Source organism: Hyperoodon ampullatus (genome assembly GCF_949752795.1).
Source record: "Hyperoodon ampullatus genome assembly, chromosome: 5".
Lineage (NCBI taxonomy): Eukaryota > Metazoa > Chordata > Mammalia > Artiodactyla > Ziphiidae > Hyperoodon > Hyperoodon ampullatus.
This window is the reverse complement of record NC_136918.1, coordinates 54,453,834-54,472,670: the sequence shown is the minus strand read 5'-3', so window position 1 is coordinate 54,472,670 and position 18,837 is coordinate 54,453,834. Positions and strand designations below refer to the sequence as shown.

At 33.9% G+C, this 18,837-nt stretch overlaps 1 protein-coding gene across 1 annotated transcript in view; it reads left to right on the top strand.

The window, feature by feature from the left end:
* The window catches only part of NAALADL2 (N-acetylated alpha-linked acidic dipeptidase like 2), a gene marked incomplete at its 3' end in the record, with an annotated part of 1,068,176 nt that overhangs the window by 515,142 nt on the left and 534,197 nt on the right, over positions 1-18,837 (top strand). The window contains exon 5 of the mRNA XM_079705513.1: positions 14,942-15,092. Within this exon, the coding sequence (XP_079561639.1) occupies positions 14,942-15,092 (151 nt within the window). The remainder of the gene's footprint in view (positions 1-14,941; positions 15,093-18,837) is intronic.

Genomic DNA, 18,837 nt, shown 5'->3' with positions numbered 1-18,837 from the left:
TTGTTATTGTAGGTCTTTTCCTTCTCTTGTGTTTCCTGCCTAGAGAAGTTCCTTTAGCATTTGTGGTAAAGCTGGTTTGGTCATGCTGAATTCTCTTAGCTATCGCTTCCCTGTAAAGGTTTTAATCTCTCCTTCAAATCTGAAGGAGATCCTTGCTGGGTAGAGTAATCTTGGTTGCAGGTTTTTCCCTTTCATCACTTTAAATATGTCCTGCTACTCCCTTCTGGCTTGCAGAGTTTTTGCTGAACGATCAGCTGTTAACCTTATGGGGATTCCCTTGTATGTTATTTGTTGTGTTTCCCTTGTTGCTTTTAATATTTTTTCTTTGCATTTCATTTTTGATAGTTTGATTAATATGTGTTTTGGCATGTTTCTCCTTGGATTTGTTCTGTATGGGGACCTTTGCACTTCCTGGACTTGATTGACTATTTCCTTTCCCATATTAGGGAGGTCTTCAACTATAATCTCCTCAAATATTTTCTCAGTCTCTTTCTCTTCTTTCTCTGGGACCCCTACAATTCGAATGTTGGTACGTTTAATATTGTCACAGAGGTCTCTGAGACTGTCCTCAATTCTTTTCATTCTTTTTTATTTTTTCTGCTGTGTGGTAGTTATTTCCACTATTTTATCTTCCAGGTCACTTATCCGTTCTTCTGCCTCAGTTTTAATGCTATTGATTCCTTCTTGAGAATTTTTAATTGCATTTATTCTGTTGTTCATTAATTGTTTGTTTGTTCTGTAGTTCTTCTAGGTCCTTGTTAAACGTTTCTTGTATTTTCTCTATTCTATTTCCAAGATTTTTGATCATCTTTACTATCATTACTTTGACTTCTTTTTCAGGTAGACTGCCTATTTCCTCTTCATTTGTTTAGTCAGTTGTGTTTTTACCTTGCCCAATCATCTGCTGTGTGTTTCTCTGTCTTCTCATTTTGCTTAACTTACTGTGCTTGGAGTCTCCTTTTCCCAGGCTGCAGGTTCATAGTTCCTATTGTTTTTGGTGTCTGCCCCCAGTGGGTAAGGTTGGTTCAGTGGGTTGTGTAGGCTTTCTGGTGGAGGGGACTGGTGCCTGTGTCCTGGTGCATGAGGCTGGATCTTGTCCTTCTTGTGGGCAGGACTGTGTCCAGTGTGTGCTTGGGGGTGTCTGTGAGCTTATTATGATTTTAGTCAGCCTCTCTGCTAATGGGTGGGGTTGTGTTCCTTTCTTGCTAGTTGTTTAGCATGGGGTGTCCAGCACTGTAGCTTGCTGGTTGTTGAGTGGAGCTGGGTCTTAGCAATGAGACCAGATCTCTGGGAGAGGTCTCACCGATTGATATTATGTGGGGCCAGGAGGTCTCTGGTGGTCCAGTGTCCTGAACTCGGCTCTCCCATCTCAGAGGCACAGGTCTGACATCCAGCCAGAGTACCAAGACCCTGTCAGCCACATGGCTCAGAAGAAAAGGGAGAAAATAAATAAATTAAATTAAATTAATACAGTTCTTAAAATAAAAAATAAAACATATTATTAAAATAAAACAATAAAAAAGTGATTTAAAAAGGGAGAAACCAAACCAATAAACAAATCCACCAATGATAACAAGCACTCAAAACTAAACTATGATAAACATAAAAATCCAAAACTAGTCAGTGGCATACAGCAAATCCCAAGTCTATATTTGCTTCCAAAATCCACTGCCTCAAGTTTTGGATTATTCATTTGTCTACTCAGGCATTCCTCAGGTGCAGGGTACATCAAGTTGATTGTGGAGATTTAATCTGCTCCTCCTGTGGCTGCATGGAGAAATTTCCCTTTCTCTTATTTTTTCACACAGCTTCTGGGGTTCAGCTTTGGATTTGGCCCTGCCTCTGCATGTAGGTCACTCTCTGGCGTCTGTCCTTTGCCCAGACAGGAGGGGGTTAAAGGAGTGGCTGATTAAAGGGCTCTTGCTCACTGAGGCTAGGGGTGGGAGGGTTATGGAATGTGGGGCATGCCTGCAGTGGCAGAGGCTGTCATGACATTGCAACAGCATGAGGCATACTGTGTGTTCTCCTGGGAACGTTGTCTGTGGATCATGGGACCCTGGCAGTGGTGGGCTGCACAGACTTCTGGGAAGGTTGGTGTGGATAGTGACCTGTGCTTTCACACAGGATTCTTGGTGGCTGCAGCAGCAGCATTATCATTGCATGCCCATCTCTGGTGTCTGAGCTTATAGCCACAGCTTTGTCCCATCTCTGAAGCTTGTTTAGGTGGTGAATCTCCTTTCCTTGTGCACCCTGAAACAATGGACTTTTGACCCTTAAACAGTTCTAGATTTTCCCCCATACTCCCTCCTGGCTAGCTGTGGCACACTAGCCCCCTCAGGCTGTGTTCACACAGCCAACCCCAGTCCTCTCCCTGGGTTCTGACCTCCAAAACCCAAGCCTCAGTTCCCAGCCCCCACCTGCCCTGGTGGGTGAGCAGACAAGGTCTCAGGCTGGTGAGTGCTGGTCAGCACTGATCCTCTGTGCGGGAATCTCTCTGCTTTGCTGTCTGCACCCCTGTTGCTGCACTCCCCTCCATGGCTCTGAACCTTCCCCTCCATCGACCCCCCATCTCCACCAGTGAAGTGGCTTCCTAGTGTGTGGAAACTTTTCCTGCTTCACAGCTCCCTCCCAGAGGTGCAGGTCCCATCCCTATTCTTTTTTCTCTGTTTTTTCTGTTTTCTTTTTCCCTACCGAGGTACGTGGGGAGTTTCTTGCCTTTTGGGGAGTCTGAGGTCTTCTGCCAGCATTCAGTAGGTGTCCTGTAGGAGTTGTTGCACATGTAGGTGTATATCTGATGTATTTGTGGGGAGGAATGTGATCTCCATTTATTACTCCTCCTCCATCTTGAAGGTCTTCCCTGTGTTTTTTCTTCTAATTTATTAAGATGAGAACTAAGTTCCTAGGTAAATCATATAAACTATAAATTTTTTGCTGAATATAATTTCCACTCTATCCCAAAAGTTTCATTATTATGTTTTCTACTTTTTATTGTGCTCCAGATTATTTTCACTTGCTCTCTGATCCATAGTTGTTTGGGAATAAATTAATTTTGTTTATGGTTTTACTATTAGTTTCAAATTGATTAGAGTATGGTAAATATATGGCAAATAAAAGTCTAGTTTTTAGAATTTTTAAAAGATTTTCTTTCTGACAAAATTCTTGTAAATGATTATTGGTGAGTAGGTGTGTGCTGTGTGAGAAATGCAATTCTCTATCTCAAGTTCAGTAATTAATTATTTAATTCCTGTATATTCATACATATTTGGCTTTTGGAATTTTTTCAATTCTGAAAGAGGTAGATCTCTCATATAATTCTGTTTGTAGGGTTCTATCTTGCATGTCTTTTTATTTTGCCATTATGTTTTTTAGTGCATTCAGATTTATGTCATATCCTTTATCTATTTCTTTGATATTTTTATCTTTCTATAGTGTATTTTTTTATTCTTTAATTTACTTAATTTATTTCTGAAACAAAATAATTGAATTTCTCATAAACAAAGAAAAAGGCTTACGATGTTAAAGAAATACACGTTTCCAAATCTTAATTAAAATTACTTTTATTTTCAGATGTTTTATATGAATTTGCCTCTTCTGCCTTTTTTAGTTGGCCAGATGTCTGTTAGATTATCTTCTTTTTTTCCAATCTTGTCTTGTTTCAAGAAAGTTTCTTGTAAAAGAAAAACATATTGGTAGGTTATTATTCCCTTTGATCCAATTCAAACATCTCTGATTTAGTGTGATAATTCATTTCCTTTCAGGGTAAAAATTTATTATATGTAATAAATAATTTATTAAATTGTTTATTATATAATTTTTTCTTCTACCTTACTGTTCATTGTTTATCTTACTTTATTTTTCTATTTTCTGATTTAATGTGTTCATCCAACTTTATTACATGAACACTTTTTTTTATTCTCTTAAACATTTTTGAGATCTTCTAATAAATATTATACTGCAGTATTAATTATGACAATGATACCATTTTGCATACACCTGTTTCAAAATATTATCATGTATTATCACATTTGTCTTATTTATTTGACCTGTACAAGGCACTTACTCTTAGAGAAATGGATTTAGATAAACTGCTCAGTGCCAATGTGACTTCTATGAATTCCTTGACAGATGGACATTTCTCCTTCATAAACTCTATCTCTTGACAAAGTCTTCATGTTTATTTCATTGTTGGGTAATTCCAATTTTTGCAACGTCTCTTCTTACATATACATCCAGAGCTACATAGAGTTATTGTCTAGGACCTAGGACTATTCTATAATCATTGCTTCTTAATCCAACCTCATATCCAAAGAACACTGTTTCTGAAGATAAAGCCATTTCATTTCTGGGTTTAGATATGTTGGGACCATTGTGATCTCAAACAATTGAAAACACAAAGAGAGGGGAGTAAGGAATCATTTTCTCTGCTCTTTGCTCACCAGTATACTTTTCATTCATGTTCAATTTATTTTTTCAGTTTTCCTATTAGTTTAAAAACACTGTTATTATTTTCACTATTACAAGCTTCATAACCATAGGAAAAATCACAACACCTCACAGAGACACGGTTTCTTAAGCTGAAGAAACAAAAATCAAATACAAATAAGAAAAATAATGAGAGTAATCTCGAAAGTCTCCTGGGGTGGTTGTGATAATTAAATAATATTAGTGAGGCATTTGGGAAAATCCTTTTTAAAAATACTAATCCAATTTAAGAAATATAATGAAGAATAATAGTTTTCTTTATATCTCTTTGAAAATTAAAAAAATGTTTAAGTATGTAATTTACGGTGCAGCCCTAGTAAGTATACATATAGAAGATGTGAATACTAAAGATAAAGATAAGTGGTATATTCCTGGACCCTTAAATAGTTTGAAACATACATATGGGATATAATCAGCTGTGAACATTAGAAAATATAATAGAATTGCAAAAGATTTGGAAGCATGTATTTCGCTAACAATGTAAACATTTTTTTCTTTGTCTATGAGCAATTCAATTAAGTAAAGCTTATTCAGTCTGATCAGCCCTTGTTTCCAAGGAATTGCAGTTCAATTTCATTTTTAATTAGAATTGAACATTGTGGATTTCTTACCACTGGTAAGCAAGATCCAGCAATAAAGTATTTACTTAATTTGTATTAAGTTTCTGAAATTTAGTGCAGAGAGTGAGCAGTATGTCTGGTTAATATTTAAACATCTCACCATATTCTGTTGTAGAAGTTTCCATTTATAAAAGCTGCTTTCTATAACAAATTATGTTCACTTTCAAATAAATCTGTTATCACAACATGAGCAAAACTTATTCAATTAAAATAGAAAACAAAGTAATTATTTACTCCTATTTGATGTGCACAATAGCTTGTAAAGGTTCTAGAAATGCCTAGGAAAGTAGATTTGTTGGCTTAAAAAATCACTTTTGCTTAAGTATTGCTTCAATAAAATATAGGTGTATTCATATGGGATAGATATATCTCTATAGGAAAACATTCACAAGGGAAGAGAGACTTAAGTTCCCTTGTGATGAACCCATGTGAAAAGAAGCAATGAACCATAAGACCAGTTGTGATAATGCTTTTTCTTTCCCAGTTTTCCACACCTGTTTCTTTTCTGTGTCTTTTTGTTCAGTGGTATTTTAATGCTGTTCATCATGTTGGAGCTAGTTGAGAACAGTGCATCCAAAGTAACTTTGTTTTTTGCCATGCACTCAGGCATTAAACTGGACATGTTCTCTGCCCATCATTTTATCATAATATAGTACTAAAAGAGAGAGAAAGAAGTGGGGGAAGTTTGCAATAGTTACCTCAGTCATCTGGGATACAGTCCATTGAAATAACACTTTGAACTATACTCTTCAATAAGATATTGTATATAAGATAATGAAAAATGTAACAGGTTGATTTAACAGTTATTATAGCTTTTGAAAGGTAACTCAGAGTCAGATGCACCTTTGGTATCTTATCTATTTTAAAAATATCTGAAATCTGACTGCATATATAGATAATGTTTTCTTTACCCAAAAGGGAGTAGTGATTCTCAAGAAAATCAAAAGACTTTCCAGGGCCAGGGGAATGGAAACTCTGGCTGTGACGCCTGATGGATTTGAACTGTAAGAAGACGTTATCAATTTCTGCCAGACAGGATTGCAAAGACAGCAAATGGTGATCTATAAACTGCATGGACAAGAGATGTGCACTCTGACTCTTGTTTGACAAGTATAAATCTTTCTAATTAATGACGTTAGAAAGGATAATATGGAAGTTATTTCTATTCTGATTAAATTATCTGCAAGATGTATGCATCAGGTTTGCTTCCTAAAAGAAGCTACAAAGAATCCATGTCCATGTATGTGTAATCCTTTACCTTGTCCTGGAGTGAGAACATCCTTCAGCTGTTCACAACTGGTTACAAATCCTATGCCTGGCTAAAATCTCAGGTTTTGAATAATTAAATGAATTAATTTCAGGAGAGGTTGAGAAATTGTCTCTGTGAAGTAGACTGCCTTTTTCTTAATGGAGAAAAAATAATAGGATAACAAAAATAATGTTTCCTTGATAGGTAAGGAAAATGTAATAATCATTATCCTAATTTTTAAAGATATAAGCTAATATTTTAAGTAATGAGATTATAAAAATTTTAAAAGCCTAATGCAGTTTGGAAAAAAAATTATGACTTGGAGTATTTTAGGATTTTTTATTCATGGTTCCTCCAATCTAACATACAACAAACAGCCTGGTAATAAGTGACAGACAGTGGAAGAGTATTTTAAAGTTATATGAATATTTATTTTTGGAAATAAATTCATGAAATTTCATCATTTTTATGTCAAGGAAAAATTTTTTTGCAGATTAACTAGTTGTTTTTTTTTTTCCCTATACCATTCTCTAACCACAGACAATTGCAAAGAAATTGCATTCCCTCAATTATCAACCTTGTTAGTTCTCTACCTTCTCTTCTTCCTTATCATTCCCTTGAAAAACAAAAGAAAATAAAAACACGCACACATTATGTAGCATTTTATACTCTCAAAATCCTTCAGACATATTACCTCCTTTGAATCTACCAGTCATTTTGTGTGATTGGTGGGGCAAATGTCATCTCTTTTTATGGATGAGAAAATTGAACTTTATGGCTTTTCAGTGGCATGCCCAGCATCCATCACCTAATGGCTGGTCCACTTCAAGACTTGCTATTCTTTTCATCCACCATGTTGCTTACAAACCAAACTACAGAACAATAATTTGATAAATTCAGATGTATTACTAACAGCTTCAGATATCATGTAACACTTGCAGGTAGTACAAGATTAGAAGTTTTACCATGGTAAATTTTAAAAATTAATTTGACATAGTCTTTTTTATGTTAATATTCATTTAATTTTCTCTCTTGTATCTCTTCTACATCCACCCACCTTGGAGAAGATACATATAAAATTTTTAGCTAAAAAATGACACTCCCAGAACTTGTTTTTAAAAATTTTATATGATGAGTCATAATGCTTTAAATTTAGAAAAGATTGAATGTCATATATACATCTAGTCACCAATTTTTTTTCTTTTTATGTGTAAGAAAATTGGGAGGTCTGTTTAATATTTCTGTTAAAGAAGCAATTTTGTAGGTACTAGAAATAAGAATATTAAATACTGATTAATATCAACATATTGAAACATCAGAAAGTTGTCAGTAAACATAATAATTTCTGAGATATCTTTAGAAATATTTTATTTTTTATTGAAGTACAGTTGATTTACAGTATTGTGTTAGTTTCAGGCATACAACATAGTGATTAAGTTTTTTTTATTACCCTCCATTATAGGTTATTATAAGGTGTTGAATATAATTCCCTGTGCTATGCAGTAAATCCTTCTTGCTTATCTATTTTATGTATTGTTCATGTCTGTCAATCCCATACTCCTAATTTGTCCCTTCCTTCCCCACTCCCCTTTGGTAACCATAAGTTTGTTTTTTATGTCTGAGTCTGTTTCTGTTTTGTATATAGATTCACTTGTAGAAATATTTTATCTTTATTATGTATTATACATGGGTTTATCTCTATTCATTATGGCTTTAGTTAAATATGCTCTTAGTTAACATTTGTAGCATATATTAAATTTTTTTAAAATAGTACATTTTCAAAGACTAAATGATGTGAAGAGCTCTAACTTTTTTCTTGATCTTGTTTATTCAACTAGAAAATTGCATAATCTCAGAGATTCGTGCATATGGTTATGTGAGTCTATGCTCTCTTTCTCCACTGCCTGTCTCTTCCTCTCTCATATATTCACATATATAAGCACAAAAAATATTGTTTGTAAGTCAGAAGCTTATGTCTTTATGACTTCATTTCTAAATATATATAGTGTTAGTATTCTTTTCCATTCCTTTTGAACATGAAAAGCAACAGCATGTCTACAAAGGGAAAGAGATGTACATGCAGTTGGTAATATCAGTAACATATTTACTAGTAACAATTGTATATATTTTTCTTAATATTGGCTATCAGTAATGTAATCATGTTAGAGAAGTTGATAAGGACAAATACCCTTTAGTGTTTTCAGTTCATGAACCACCTATGCAGAGGAAAATACCCCAGGCCACTGTGTTTCCTCTCCCTAAAAATAAAACGATTTAGGTTAATGCTTGCTGGTCCCCAATCTATCATTATATTCTCAACCTAGAACCTGGAGCAATGGATCTATACTGCATAGGTGGATCCACAATGGATAAGAAAAATGAGGAGAGGGAAATAAATTATAGCATTCTCCTCAATATTTTGAAGCTATAGTTGGAAAAATAACATCATATTTTAAAAGTTTTTTTTTTAATATTTAGACTTCTTCCATGCAGCAGACATTGCAAAGGCTGTCAAATAGTGTAATATGAACTTTAAAAAAACTAAAAAAATGCAGAGTCACAATTTTTTTCATTATTTGAAAGCAATATGGTTTAATGGGAGAAGCACAGGAAAATAAACTATAAGGACACATTCATTTAGTCTGAAATCTGTGATTAACTATGTGATCTCGATAAAATCATCTTTATCCCATGATTACTTCATTTGTAAAATAAGAATAATCCCATAGGCCATAATGAGATATTAGTTTAAAGCACAAAAATATATGCATGAGAATACCTTATAAAATAGGACACCTTCCCTCCCTCCCTCCCTTCTTCCCTTCCTCCCTTCCTTCTTTCCTTCCCTCCCTTCTTCACTCCTCCTTTCCCTCCCCTGAAATCTAGTGATAAAAGTTGAGGACTCTTTTTAGAACTCTGACAACAGGCTTAACTTTCTGCATAACTTCAGGTTTTTTCTTTACAAAAGCAGAGGGTCATTGCTTCTTATTAATCTCACTAGAATTATTTAAATAACTTTGGATACATCAAGTAAAGCAATTTAAAATCCAAGTAAAGGTGTTCAGTGAAATCAAAAAATAATGCTGTGATTATGCCTCAGATATACTAAGTCTGATTACAGTGAATATTCCTCACCATAATAATCTTTGTGTTTTTTTTTTTGACAAAGAAAGATGAGTTTACTTCCAAAATATAACAAAGCAAACAGGAATCTTACAAATCTCTTTAATGGCATCCTAATGATAAAATTCATAATTAAAGGACCAAACAACAAACCTATTAATAAAGAAAACAATTTCAAGAAGAAAGAACAACATAAAATTTGAGCCCTGAAGTCAAAATATCTGCTTAAGAAATAATCACATTTTATGTGTTCAATGTTTTTATTTTTCACATGTTCCAGAACTGTTTAATTTAAATGAGTAAGAATGTACTATGAAATGTTAGTTCATGGTTTTTAAAAGTGTATTTTTATTTTTCTGTTATCATAGCCATGAATCTTCAATCTAAAATGTCCACATTCTGTTGTTTTAATACATATTAATTCCCATTATGGCACTTTATAAAAATCCAGGTCTTCTTAGCATTCTAAATAAACAGTCATACAATTCACACAGTATTGATTTTAGTAATCTCAGAAATCAGATCACAGCAAGAAGCATCTGATGTGTTTTATAAATTCACTCTTTGGCTAGTCTATTTGTCTTTGAAAAGGATGGATGTATAATTTAAAGAAAAGATGTGCTTTAGTGGAAAGATCGCTAGGATTGAATTCAGAAAACTCTTGTTTGATCCCTGGCATTACCACTTATTAGCTTTGACCCTAGGTCAAGCTCTTCACCTTCCTGAATCACAATTTCAGCAACTATATAAGGGGAATTGAAATGACTTATATCAAACGCCTTGAATAAAAATCAGCAAATAACTTATGAGACAGTATCTGACTTATAGTAGGTGTACAATTAATACTTGATGATTTGGCCTGAAGATGACTCAGAAGACCTAGATTCTAATCACATGATTTTCCTGAATCTTTAAAGTTTGACAGATATTTATCATATATGAATGTATTAATTTGTTAGGGCTTCTATAACAAAATACTCCAGGCTGGGTGGTTTAAACACAGATTTATTTTCTCATAGTTCTGGAAGCTGAAAATTTAAGATGAAGGTGTTGACAGGTTCAGTTGCTCCTGAGGTCTCTCTTCTTGGCTTGCTGATCGCCACCTTCTTGCTGTGTTCTCACGTGCTTTTTCTCTATGTACATAGACCTCTGATGTCTTTCCCTCTTCTTATAATGACACTAGTTGCATTGGATTAGAGCCGACACATATGACCTCATTTAACCTTAGTTACCTCTTTAAAGGCCCTATTTTCAAATGTAGTCACATTCTGAGGTGTGCTGGGCGTTAGGACTTAAACATATGAATCTTAGGGAGACACAACTCAGCCCATAACAATAGGCCTTAATTTTATCTGTAAAACCAAGTTTGTCTCATTACGTTATATTTGTTCTCGTTTTCCACATGAAGGCTCAGGAAACTTTTCTAGGCTATGGAGGCCAGAGGAATGGTTCTAATACTGAGTCAATGTTTTGAAGAGGCTAAATTACAGAGAAAACCACCAGCTTTCTCCTTTGGTTCTTGATATCACGTGGTAGTTCAGGGATCTCCTGCATTGTGACCAGTGAAAATAAAGAGCAAGGCTCACATTCAGTAGGTTAAAAAGGGTGAGTCAACAACTTGGGAGAATCTGTAAATGGATTAGAGCCTAACTGTGGAATTCAGCCAGTATTCCCTTATTGGACACTGAAGGAGTGGATTGTCTAAATGACAATAGCAGTAGCATCCTCCTGGAATAGGAAAGGTGTTTTGGTTGAAAGTAAGTGTAGATGTCAGTTAAGTACAGAAGTTAAGTGGTAGGAATCAGAGAAGGGTCCTTTCTCTTTTGCTGTCCCTGGCTTTCATTTTTCTTTAAATGATTGTTTCCTGAATATCTGAATACCATGCAGCCACCCGGTTCACATAAGCTGTCTGTCCAAGGCAATGGGAATATAAACCTATATTGGACCATTTTCAGGTGCCAGACTACTACCCCTGAATGAGCAATTCCCAAGGAGCTTTTCATTTTATAAGGTTTGTTCAGTAAGATTGTTGTGTCCTGACCACAGATTTGTAGTACCATTTGTTTCAGAGGTGGTTATTTGGCAACAGATAGCTTTATATACTATACACAAGGAAAAATATATTAATATGGTTCACAGCAAGAAATATGAGATCATATTTCTTGGTCAAAGACATTTTATCTCCAAGACCCTGTCAATAAGACAAATCCACATGTTCAAATCCCTGGGGGCTAGTTTCCGCTCTTTACCACTATTCTTAGATAACAAAACATCATACAAGACAAAATAAAACAAAAATCAAAACAAAATAGACCCATTTTAATATGTATTTTTATAGAAGTATAAAAAGACAACACAGTTGAACATGTTTATTTTTATTTCAGAAACAAGCTGGCTTAATATTTATCTCATGTTCTAATGAACACATGTAAGATGTCACACAGAATTTATTGCATAAGTTTTCCAGCCAGTGGATGTGAACAGTAGAGCAAAATAACATTCTTGTAATACACTTGTATCTGTATACACTATGTTTTTCATTCATTCATTCATTCATTCATTCATTCATTGGTATATACACTAGTTTATTCATTAACCCAACAATAGAAAAATCATTTGTTGCCAGGCACTATACTAGGCACTAGGGATATAAAATTAAGGTATAAGGTTACTATCTTCAAGCAGGTCATAATCGAACACTACTAAAGTTATCCATCAAATCCTTTTTAATTACTGAGGATAAAAAATAATACTAATAAAATTTCACTTTGGAGACTGGGGACATTAGAAGTGTTTCAGGTGATGTGAAGCCATGAAATAGCTTGAAGGGAGTTGACTGATTCTGTATAGAAACAGAAGAGTGTCTCGGGGTTACTAAGGACCATTTCTTAGTTACTAGTCTAGCATCTATCTCAGATACCTCATGCCTATTGAGATTTTAGCACCCATAAAAACTTAAGAATCATGTCGGCTCAGCACTTAGTGGTTCTTTGAGTTAAACAAAAGAGGGTGGGAGGCATGTGAGTAGGATGCTGGTTTAATGATTCCTATATTCATGGAAACATAATGTGATTTTTTTTGAGGAGGAGGAGCAATCCTTAGATATGTGGAGACTAGTAATTATCACTGGTGGACATTTTGAATAAACATAGTCAGTAAATTTATGCAATATTTAATTTCTCTCCTAGAAATAAAATATTAGTTGAAGTACTTATTAGAGTAAAAATATTTGCAATTTAGACAGAAGGTTGATAGCTGCATTGAAATATTATTCATTTAACTCTGTGTGATTTATTATAATTGTCATATATGTTTTGGGGTATAAACACTGTAAAATAGTTTTGAAAGATGAAATTAACACTTCACAGTGTACTATATTTAAATTAGTACTGAATTTATACTGAAAAGGAAGAATCAATTCAGTAACTCAGAAGAGTTTCAATGTACAGATTCTAAGTGTTTTTGTTTTCCCTATATTCTGTCCCTAACAGAAGTTTAATGCAAAATTAAAATATTCATACTATATATTATATGAAATCATATCATAAAAACTACCTGAAATATCTTTATTAATCATAGAAAGTGTGTTATTTTGGGGGAGGGTATCCCTGACCAGTAGTTTAAAAGCAAATTTCACATGTGACAATATATTTAAAAGTACAATAATGATATATTCTCCTATAGTAAGCAGAACATTGAAAATCATTCCATTGATCATTCTTTTTGAGAATAGCAATTTCAGCATCCAAACATTAGAAACCCTCCCTAAAGACTTCAGTCTCTGCATTTGGAGCATCAGTCTTAAATCTCGCCCTTTATTCACATATTATTTTATCTTTTTTTCTTTCTCTCATTCCTCCTCTCTCCTTGAAACCTTTCCCTATCTTCATTAAAACATTGATGGGGGAAAAAAAAGAAGTCTGATCAGAGTGGTTTCTTATAGAAGGTATACATGTGAGTCCATTATACTTAGATTAGGTTCTCAGTGTTAGTTTTTTTTTTCTTATTATAAAAATCCATACTTGTTCATTATTTGTTTAAAAATGGAAAAATACAGAACAGTTTTAAAGGAGCTGAAAAGATGCAATTAACATAGCATACTTATATCAAGCATCAGTTTTTATTTTTCTACATGTTATTTACTGTATGTAGTTAAAATTGTGTAATATTTACAATTATATGTTTTTTTTTTCCAGTTAAAGTACATCCTAAATATTTTCTCAGAGCTCTCTTTTCTTTAAGGGTAGCTGTTGTGGCATATGAGCATCTGTGTCATTTCTTCTTTCATTTAATAATATTCTTAAATGTCTACTATGTGCCTGCTATGTGCAAGGTGTATGTACAAAGGGTAAGCATGATTCCTACTCTCATGGAGTGGTCCAGTCTGGGACACAGTTGCTGCCTTGCTTAGTCCACTATAAAACTCAGTAAACAACATAAGCAGTAACTGGGAAGTGAAGTATAGGTGTTAACTAGAGTCACACAATGAGCAGCAGTTGCCTATACTAAATATGACTCTTAATCATAGTCTCCATTATTCCCTAGTACTGCCTAATTATTATACTTTTCCTCTCTCATGGGAAACAAATAGGATTAGCAAATCATGATTATTATTTTTCAAATCATGTAAGTCACACTAAGATGAATAAGATTTTTACCCACCAAAATTAATTTAATAAGTTAAAACAAAGAGAACCTGGGATGTCAAGTTCATCTGCCCCATCATACTTCTCTATTGTGTACTTACTGAAGAACAGAGTGGAACCTTTGCATTAAGTATGTTCATAGAGGTAATCGGGATATTTTCAAAGTATTTAATGACAGAGACAAAGCAGGAACTGACCATTTAGAAGGAGGCCCACTACTTTATTGTGTATATACCCATTAGTTGCTCTATCTTAGAGGTCTGACTGGGACATCCAGGGCAGAGACCAGAGTGACTAGTGGAGGACCTCAGGAGGTTCAGGACAGTGGCTGTTTGCCAAACCGTGTGAAAGATTTCAACATTTTAACAACTGGTGTGGCAGTCTCAGCCCTGGAGAAAATAAATCAAAATACTGTTGGATGTCTTCTGCTCTAGGGAAGAGTATAATAACGGTCAGAACAGCTCTCCTTTTACAATGGAACTTTGTCTGTGGTAGATTTTTTGTTAATCTCATGAAAGTGAAAACTTCCAAATCTACTTGGGCAATTAAAAAACAAAGAAATTCCAAATGCAGACAACTGAAATCAAATATAAACATTATAAGAATGCAGCTTAAATATTGTTGATCAGAGGAAAAAGGAAGAGGCCAGTAGGATAACTCTCTGTCTGGGCTTTGATAATGAGAAAATCGAGTTTCTACTTATTTTAAAAGAAAACAATAACAGGAAAAGGAGTCATCTAATTGTAGTCACATTTATGAAGTGTCCGTATATGAAATAAAAATGTATATGAGGACATTTTTAATAATTTGTTCTCTTTTAGCTTTCCTTATTGGAAAAGGCTGGATTTGGAGGTGTTCTTCTGTATATTGATCCTTGTGATTTACCGAAGACTGCAAATCTTAGCTATGATACATTTATGGTGTCACTGAATCCAGGAGGAGACCCATCTACACCTGGTTATCCAAGTATTGGTAAGTTCATTATTAATCTTTATTATCCTTGTAAGCACTACAATGTTGTAATTTATAAGTACACGCTACCTAAAGTAATCAAAGGATAGTAAAGTTGAAGAATTCTTAGCACTCCATATTTTTAAAAGTGAATGTTTTATCTTCCCAAAATTGTAGACTACCCATTTATTGGAATAAAACTTGCTAAAAAGCCTGCAATACATTTTTGTGTCAATAACAAGAGAAAACATTTTATGTGTTATTATTGATTGACTGATAAGATAAATTAACACCATGTGGGATGAGTACTCTATGTAGGTGGAAAGCATGTGCACATACCTAGAAGCATGAAATGTCTGCTGCTTTGGAGTTGTTGTTACAAATTTTAAGTCCAGAGTCGAGGGGTACAGGTGCTTAAGTCAGGTGACTATAACATTGGGAAATGATGCTGGAAAGGAATGAAGTTGACACAATCAAATTGTCTGGCTCCCTAAAAGAAGGGATCTCATTGGTTTGTCCAGCCACTGGCAGCATAGACATGGTCATTTTGCATCAAACATCCTTTTCTTTCCCAGCAAGCTGTGTTCATTATAGTGGGAATCATGTGGCAAAGATAAAAACAACTGATTTTGGCAGGTGCTCACTGTACCATTAATTCTCAGTCTAATGTGTCATTGACAAATATTTTTTTAAACAGACTTGGCAGAGGAAAAGCTCTTTGAACCTCCTTCCATTGTGATACTAACCCATTAACCATGATACTTCAGTCAGAAATTAAGCTAACAAAAAATTCATGTAATTATCCATGTGTTCCATCAATATTTTTCCTTGTTTTCAACAAGATATTACAAAAGACTAATAATATCTTACTTAAGTCTAACTGTCCTTTATATATATTAAAATTACCAACCAATTAATAACTTTTTCCAAGAAGGAAGTAAACTGAGTCAAATATGACTATAATTTATGAATTTTGTTGGTCTACTGAGTACTGCTTTGTCTTTTAAAGTACCTCTTTAATAATCCATGTAAGAATCTGTACTTTGTACAGTCCGCTCTCTCTTAATTACAATTTTGAAATTAAAATTAGTAGGTATCCATCTACAATTCTCAGGCATCACCAAAAATATCAGTTGAGCTCTCTCATTTGCAAATGCTCTAATTGTCTTGGGTTGTAATGCCTCAGCATCAGGAGGTTGCACATGGCAGCTAACTCTGTATGGCAAATCAACGTCTGCAATGCTACTGAAAAGCAGATACTTTATGAATACTCTGCTTAAGTGGTAAGTTGCCCCGTTGGCAATAGTTACTCTTTATATATTTTTGGCTCAGGTCATTTAATAAAAGTAGAATTCAGTCATATCTAGCAAAGTGCTGGCCAGTGTCTTGAGAATCTCAGAATTTTTTTCCTTTAATTAATTTAATTTTTTATTTTGAAACAATTTCAACTCACAAAAATGTTGCAAATATAGTATGTATAGAATCCTTATATCTTTATCCCAGCATCCTCTAATATTATGTATGTCTTCTTTGGAAAAATGTCTATTCAGGCTCTCTGCCCATTTTCTGAATTGGTTTGTTTAGTTTTTTATTGTTGTGTTGTATGGGTCCTTTATATATTTTGGATATTAACCCCTTATCAGATATATTGTTTGAAAAAATCTTCTCTCATTCAGTAGGTTGCCTTTTCATTTTGATGATGGTTTCCTTCATGTGCAGTATCTTTTTAGTTTAACATTGTCCCATTTGTTTATTTTTGCTTCGGTTTCCTTTGCTTTTAGCGTCAGATCCACAAAAAAATATTTGTTAAGACTGATGTCAATGAGATTACCACCAACATTTTCTCTAAGGCATTGTATGGTTTCAGGTCTTACATTCAAATCCTTAATGCATTTTGAGTTAATTTTTGTGTATGGTGTAAGAAGTGGTCTAGTTTCATTCTTCTGCATGTGGGTGTTCAGTTTTCACAACACCATTTATGAAAGAGACTATCCTTTCCCCATTGTATGTTCTTTGCTCTTTTGTTGTAACTTAATTGTCCATATATGTATGGGTTTATTTCTGGGTTCTCAGTTTTGTTCCATTGATGTCTGTTTATGATTTTGTGCCAGTACCATACTATTTTGACTGCCATAGCTTGGTAGTATAGTTCGAAATCAGGATGCATGATACCTCCAGGTTTGTCCTTCTTTCTCAAGTTTGTTTTGGTTATTCAGGGTTTTTTTGTGTTTCATGGAAATTTTAGAATTATTTGTTCTATTTCTGTGAAATAAGTCATTGGAATTTTGATAGAAATTGCATTGAAGTTGTAGATTTCTTTATGTAATATGGATGACTTAACAATATTAATTATTCCAATCCATGAGCACAGAATATTTTTTCATTTACATGTATTTTTTTTATCAGTGTCTTAAAGTTTTCAGTGTGCAAATACTGCACCTACTTGGTTAAATTTATTCCTAGTTATTTTATTCTTTTGATGTAATTGTAAATGGGATTGTTAACCTCTCTTTCTGATAGTTTGTTATTAGTGTATAGAAAAGCCACAGATTTCTGAATATTGATGTTGTATCCGGTAGTTTTACTGAATTTATTTATTAGTTCTCACATCTTTTTGGTGGGGTATTCAGGGTTTTCTATGTATAATATAATGTCATCTGCAAATAGTGACAGTTTTATTTCTGTGTCTAGATTTGAGTGTCTTTTATTTCTTTTCTTGCCTGATTGCTGTGGCTAGGAGTTTCAATACTATGTTGAATAAAAGTGGCAAGAGTGGGCATCCTTGTCTTGTTCCTGATTTTAGAGGAAAAGCTGTCAGTTTTTCATCATTGAGTATGTTATTATCTGTGAAATTGTCATATATGGCCTTTCCTATGTTGAGGTATATTCCCTCTATATCCACTTTATTGACAGTTAAATGAGGGTTGTATTTTGTCAATGCTTTTTCTGCATCTGTTGAGATGATCATGATTTTGATCCTTCATTTTGTTAATGTGATGTATCACATGGATTGTTTTATAGATGTTGTATCATCATTGCTTCCCTGGAATAAATCACACTCGATCATGATGTACAATTTTTAATGTATTGTTGGATTTGATTTGCTAATAGTTTATTGAGGTTTGTATCTGTGGTTATTAGTTATAGTGGCATGCGAATTTCCTTTTTTGTGGTGTCCTTGTCTGGTTTTAATATCAGGGTAATGCTGGCTTTGTAAAATGCTTTGGAAGGTTTCCCTCCTCCTCAATTTTTTGGAAGAAAAGTATTAAGTCATCTGTGAACATTTTGTATTAACTTTGAAAGAAGAATAGGTATTAAATCTTCTTTGGATGTTTTGTAGAGTTTGCCAGTGAAGCCATCTGGTCCGCAGCTTTTGTTTGTTGTGAGATTTTTGATTCCTGTTTCAATCTCCTTACTAGTAATTGCTCTGTTCAGATTTTCTATTTCTTCATGATTCAGTCTTGGAAGATTTTATGTTTCTAGGAATTTATCCATTTCTTTTAGGTTGTCAAAATGTTGGCATATAATTATTTGTAGTAGTCTCATTTGATCCTTCACATTTATGTGGTTACATTTGTTACTTCTCTTTCATTTATGATTTTATTTATTTGAGTCCTCTCTTTCTCTCTTGGGTAGTCTAGCTAAAGTTTTGTTGATTTTATCATTTAAATTACCAGCTCTTAGTTTCATTTTTCTTTCCTATTTTTTTTTTTTAGTCTCGGTTTCATTTATTTCCATCTGATCTTTATTATTCCCTTCCTTCTGT